The sequence below is a fragment of the Kogia breviceps genome, chromosome 4 (genome assembly GCF_026419965.1).
Source record: "Kogia breviceps isolate mKogBre1 chromosome 4, mKogBre1 haplotype 1, whole genome shotgun sequence".
NCBI classification, from domain to species: Eukaryota; Metazoa; Chordata; class Mammalia; order Artiodactyla; family Physeteridae; genus Kogia; species Kogia breviceps.
Window position 1 is genome coordinate 156,679,078 of NC_081313.1, and position 6,189 is coordinate 156,685,266.

Here is a 6,189-nt window from a genome sequence, read left to right on the forward strand (position 1 = left end):
TGTGATCCAAGACTAGAACAAGGCTGTCTGAATCTGGGTTGCTTTGAACAAATACACTTGTTGTGAATTTATTTGTTAGGTATAATCTTAGGTCAGAAGAGGAATCCAAGCTAAGATGTGGAAAACATTGTTCTTGTCCTCAAAAGCTAACCACCTAGGGGGAGATTAGACCTGTTGAACATTAGGGGATAGTCTTCTTAGCAAACCATTTAGAAAGAGGGCTCTATGTCAAGTTGAACAATGCCTGAGGGCTTCCCTGGTGGCTCAGTGGTTAAAAATCCGCCTGCCATTGCAGGGTATGCAGGTTCGAGCCCTGGTCCGGGAAGATCCCCCATATTGCAGAGCAACTAAGCCCATGTGCCACAACTACTGAGCCTGCGCTCTAGAGCCCTCAAGCCACAACTACTGAGTGTGCGTGCCTAGAGCCCGTGCTCTGCAATAAGAGAAGCCACTGCAATGAGAAGCCTGCACACTGCAATGAAGAGTAGCCCCCACTTGCCACAAGTAGAGAAAACCTGTGTGCAGCAACGAAGACCCAACACAGCCAAAAATAAATCAAATAAAAAATTAATTAATTAAAAAAACAACAACTTAGTTTCTTTCTAAGCTAAAGCATTTAGTCAGCAATACTAACTATAGACAAGTTGTGAATCCAACCCTTGCTTGTCCTGTTTCTCCACAAGCACATTAAATATTTCTTTAAAAAACACCCCCCCCAAAAAAACCCCCCCAAAACAATGCCTGAAAAATCCACATAGCCAGTGAAAACGTGCTTTTTTTTACTCCTTCAACCTTCTACATGTATATGAAATATTTTCTATTATAGAACCAGCTTTTCAAGCTTTAATTTACTCACATTTGAGGAGAGGCTACCATATGCCAGGCAGGAATAAGCTTGGGTTGCAGTGGTTAACAAGACAGACCCCACCCTGAGAAGCCCATGATTTGGAGGGAAAGTCAGGCACTGAACAAATCATCTCACTTTGAGTGTGAGCAAGGAGAAACACAGGGCCTGTTAGGGGGACTGAACCTAGCCTGTGAGGGCAGGGAAGAGTTATCTCAGGAAGTGACACCCAGTGGAGTCTTGAAGGATATAAGGAGATAGTTGGGTGAAGAAGGGATAGGGCAGGGCAAGAGCACTGTAGCAGATAAAAGTGTGTGCCGAGATCCTGAGGCAGAAAAAAGGAATGGAGTAGTTCTGGGAAACTGAAAGGCAGAGGTGAAGGATGGTACTGGTGAGGGGGTGGGGACAAATCACACAGGTCCTTTGAGATTTCTGAGCTGGATTTTTTGCCCTTTGATCCAAAGAGCATTTAATCATTCCACTAGTATACATCTAGGTTGTTTCTGGCTTTTATATATTACAAAACAATTATGCAGTTATTGTTGAGAGTTTGTGAGTCTTTCTGGAGAGTAAACTACAAGAAGGATTGCTGGGTCTCAAAGCTGTGTGATTGTTTTGATAAAATGTGGTACATCCATTCTAATAATTACCATTCAGGAAAATGAGGTAGATTTATGCATATTGACCAGGAAAGAGGACTATGATATGCTGTGTTGGAGGAAAGAGATATTGCTAAATTGTCTTCCAAAATAGGAGCATAAATTATTGAAACCACCTTCAGTGGATGAGGATGCCTGCTTCCCCTGTAATCTCTAACTGCAAATGTTTTGAAACTCTAATCTTTATCAGAAAGGTAATTGGTATTTTATTGTTTTAAATTAGGGTATATGAGTGTGTCTGAGCATACTTGACTATTGGTCATTTATAGTTTTTTAATTTTCTGTTTGTATCTTTGTTTTCTCTTGATTTTTTTGACTTTCTTACACTGTGTGTGTGTAAGTGTGTAAAGAACTCTGTGGATAAAGATAATTAGCCCTGTATGTTGCAGACTTATTTCCTCTGGGGTCTTTTGTCTGTTTATGCTTTCCTTTACAATTCAGTGTTTAAATTTAAAAAGTAGTCACATGTTACTCAATTCCTTTTTTAAATTCTGGGCTTTATCAGGCTTGAAAAAGAATAGACTAATTCTTAGTATTTAGGCTTTAGAGAACTTTCGCACTTCAGAATATGATGGTTCTCCCTCCATCTTTGTTCTTAGCTTTTGAGAAAATGCTTAAATTAACCTCTTGGAGTTTTGTTAAATTACAAGTTAAGTTTTATGACTGTGATAGGTCTGTTCAATTGTCTGTTTCTTCTTGATTCAGTCTTGGCAGGTTGAATGTTTCTAGAAATTTATCCATTTCTTCTAGGTTGTCCATTGAATTACCTCTTTGAAAAGAGGCAAGACTCTATATTTAAATCCTACTTTTGTTACTGTCAAGAAAAATAAGTTGTTTTAAATAATTCCTAATCTGAAAGGCACTTGGATTTTAAGAAGAAATGTTACCTAAAACAGCGTTTCTTAAATTTGTTTTAGGACTTTCACACTCTTACAAATTAGTGAAGACCCCAAAGAACTTTTGTGTGTTGTTTATATATTCTATATTAGAAATTATAATTGAGAAATTTAAAAAGCATTAATTTGTTTAAAAAGCAATAAACACACTACATTAATGTACATAGCTTGAAACAATTTTTTTTTACATGTAAAAATTGTGAAAAGGATGGCATGGTTTTATATTTTTGAAAATTTGCTTAATTTGGCTTAACATAAAACAGCTGGGTTCACATGGATTCTGCAATCTGTTGCATCTGTTGTTTTGGTTGAAGTGTATGAAGAAAATCTGGCCTTATGCAGACATGTAGTTAGGAAAGAGAAGCATTTTAAGTCTTTTAGATAAGTATAGATAGTTTTCTTTGCCATTACACTAAAATTCAACAAGTGGCTGTTTCTGTAGGCATAGTTGCAATGTGGAATCCAAAACCATTTCAGTAAACATTGTGTACTCTGACAGTAAAATCTATTGGTCTGTTTTGCATTTTGAAAGTATCTTTTTTTTTTCTTTTTGCGATACGCAGGCTTCTCACTGTTGTGGCCTCTCCCGTTGGGGAGCGCAGGCTCCGGATGCGCTGGCTCAGCGGCCCTGGCTCACAAGCCCAGCCGCTCCCCGGCATGTGGGATCTTCCCCGGCCAGGGCACGAACCCGTGTCCCCTGCATCGGCAGGCGGGTTCTCAACCACTGCGCCACCAGGGAAGCCCTTGAAAGTATCTTTTATCCTGCATTTATCACCATTGACCATTTAGAAATACTGGTACAATGGGAAATGTAGGTCATATTGAAATGTTTCATTATGAAGTATCAAAAGCACACTTATTAATATCACCGCTGATCTCATCAGAAAAGTCTTCAGTATTAGGAAGCTGTTAAGCTAATGATTACACATAAGTTTACTGATATTCCAGTTTTTTTTTCCCCCTTGAAATTGTGAATTTTATCATTGGCAATAAATACCATTTCCCTTTAAGTGGTAGACTTCTTTCATTCCTCGGAGAAAAATGTGCAACACATATCCAAGGCTGAGTTACCACAGTTTGTCTTTCAGTTTTTTCAAGTAAATGGTGTCCAGGAATAAGGCCTCTAGTTTAGCTTGCAAATCAAATAATTGCACGAATCTTTTTTTCTTGGAAAACACCATGGTCCTTCAGTATGCAGTAGATGTGTTTTATGGCATACTCACATTATATACAGAATACTAAAAAGACATGTTCTCAAGGGTTGAGAGCTAATAAAATTAATACTGTTTACTGCATGTGGTAAAGTAACATTATGTGAAACGCATTTTTTACTGCAAGTGAATGGCAACAAGGAATATAGTGACAACTAAGCATAGTTTATTGCCACCACCTTGATTCGTGCACAGTAGTTTTATCCACCATTGCTTTTGGACCGTCACTGTAAATGTCAACACAGTGGGAAAAGGTATTAATATTATTATAAGAAATAGTTTGAGCTCATGGGTCCCATGAAAGCTGACCACCCTGAGGAATGCTGCCCTGACAAAGTACTTTTCTGTGGCAGATTTCGAGAGTTTCGACCTGCCTGAAGAGCACCAGATTGCACACATGCCCTTGAACGGAGTGCCTCTCATGATCCTCGATGAGGAGCGGGAGCTTGAACAGCTGTTACACCTGGGCCCCCCTTCCCCTCTGAAGATGCCTTCTCTACCGTGGGAGTCTAGTAAGTGAACGAGTGCCCTTCTAGAAGGTCTGTAAACAATCTGTGTCATAACACTTCCATTACCGTGGGGACAGGTTGTGCAGAAGGTTAGCCTGTAAGTAATGTCTATCCTTCAGACTGCAGGGATAAGGTTTCAGGATTATGAAAACTATTCTCAACTGGTACTACTTTTTAGTCCCAAATGCCCAGTAAAATTGTCATTCTGGAATCTGGACAATCTTCGATACAAGCAAAACCAGAGGAAATTTAGTGTGTAACTTCTTAGGTTATAAGCTGAAGTATAATAAACTTGCTTGGAATGAGAATTTCAAGCTACACCCAAAGCTCGTGTAGGATCAAGACCCACGTAATAGCGTCGATTGGCAAACCTTTACTGCAGAAGGTTTGAGGTCTTGGTTCAAACTGGTGGTCAAAAGCCATCATCAGTATGTTTTCTATTTGTTCTGATGGAATACCTCACACTATTTGCTAAATTGCATTAATGATAATTGTTGGCCCTTCCTTGGGTCTCTAAGGATGATGGAATTTCGGGTACTTCTATGATTTATCTCATAATGAAGGTTAATTCTGTGGCCACAGCCACATTCCAAGAAATAAGTGAGAGTGGGTATATGTGAATGTAGGTGGGGCGGGGGTAAAGATTCATTAGAAAAAGGGAAAAACAAGAATTCATGATTAAGAGTGACAACTAGTATGTGTGTTGATGGACACGAGGATTTGCAGATATTGAACAAGAAATTCCTGTTTTCTAGATCTGTTGCAGTCTCCCTCAAGCATTCTGTCGACCCTGGATGTTGAATTGCCACCTGTTTGCTATGACTTAGATATTTAAATTTCTTAGCACTTTATAGTCTGTGGGTATGTATTAATAGTTTGTATTAATAAAGCAATTCTTTGTTTAACAAACTCTTCCTAATATTGTGGTTGGTATTGTTTGGAATTTGCTTAAAACAGTATGAAAACTAGTAGATGTGTTTAACAGACAAGAGTATATAATCTGACAAGAGAAGTTTGTCCGAGTTAAAAAAAAAAAAAACTTTCCCTGAAACCCTGTGCTTTGTTTTAACAGCTTATTTTAGAAGCTGCCACTGTTTTCCCTGAAACATATACCCCTCCATATGTACTTTACTACCTTTTTGTGGCCATTAACTAGTGACAGTTATTAGATCTCTTAATAGGAAGAGCTACTTCCAGCTCATTGTGTCTGTTGCTAGGCATTCTTTTTTTTTTTTTTTTGCAGTACGTGGGCCTCTCACTGTTGTGGCCTCTCCCGTTGCGGAGCACAGGCTCCAGACGCACAGGGCTCAGTGGCCATGGTCACGAGTCTAGCTGCTACGTGGCATGTGGGATCTTCCCGGACCGGGGCATGAACCCGTGTCCCCTGCATCGGCAGGGGGACTCTCAACCACTGCGCCACCAGGGAAGCCCTCTAGGCATTCTTTATTGCTGGTTCTGTTTAGTTTCTAATGCCTTCAATACTCTGTATTCAGTGATCAGAATTTGAAAGCCTCTAAATCTCCTGAGAATTCTGCCTCCTTGAGCTCTTCAGTTGGGTTCTTTGAAGACCACAGCAGATTACTGATAGTAAGATCCACTTTCTACCTATAGGAAACTCTATTTATTTGCTAACTCTGTGTTGGGAATTGTTTTTAAGTCTTTAATAAGCATTACTGTGTTTCATGTTCATGACCCTGTTTTTCAGATGAGGAGAGTGAAGCTCAGAAGTTCACTGATATACCAAAGACATGAAGAGCTAGAAAATGATAGAACTGGTATTTTGATTCCATAACTGAGATTGGAATCAAAATATCAGATTGCTCATGGATTTTCTTTTTTTTTTTTTTTCTTTTTTCTTTTGGGCAGAGGGGCTGGATGATGTTTTTTAAAAATTAATTGTTGCCACCATTTTAAATTAAGAGTTTCACATATCTTTGGTTTTAGAGCTTCTCTTGAAAAAGCAGACCTGTTTATAGTAGGCCCTTGTTTCCAACACTTGGTAGAGTGGCTGCCTTTTAGGTGGAGTGTGGGTTTTCTGTCCTCTGAACCGGTTGTGAGATGGTTTGAGGG

At 39.2% G+C, this 6,189-nt stretch overlaps 1 protein-coding gene across 2 annotated transcripts in view; it reads left to right on the forward strand.

Moving 5' to 3' along the window:
- PTTG1 (PTTG1 regulator of sister chromatid separation, securin) overlaps nucleotides 1-5,031 on the forward strand; it is a 62,961-nt gene extending 57,930 nt beyond the window's left edge. For both annotated transcript variants that reach the window (XM_067032261.1, XM_059062698.2), the window contains 2 exons: nucleotides 3,964-4,122; nucleotides 4,875-5,031. In XM_067032261.1, the coding sequence (XP_066888362.1) occupies nucleotides 3,964-4,122; nucleotides 4,875-4,954 (239 nt within the window). In that variant the 3' untranslated portion in view covers nucleotides 4,955-5,031. The remainder of the gene's footprint in view (nucleotides 1-3,963; nucleotides 4,123-4,874) is intronic.
- Nucleotides 5,032-6,189: the final 1,158 nt, after the last annotated feature.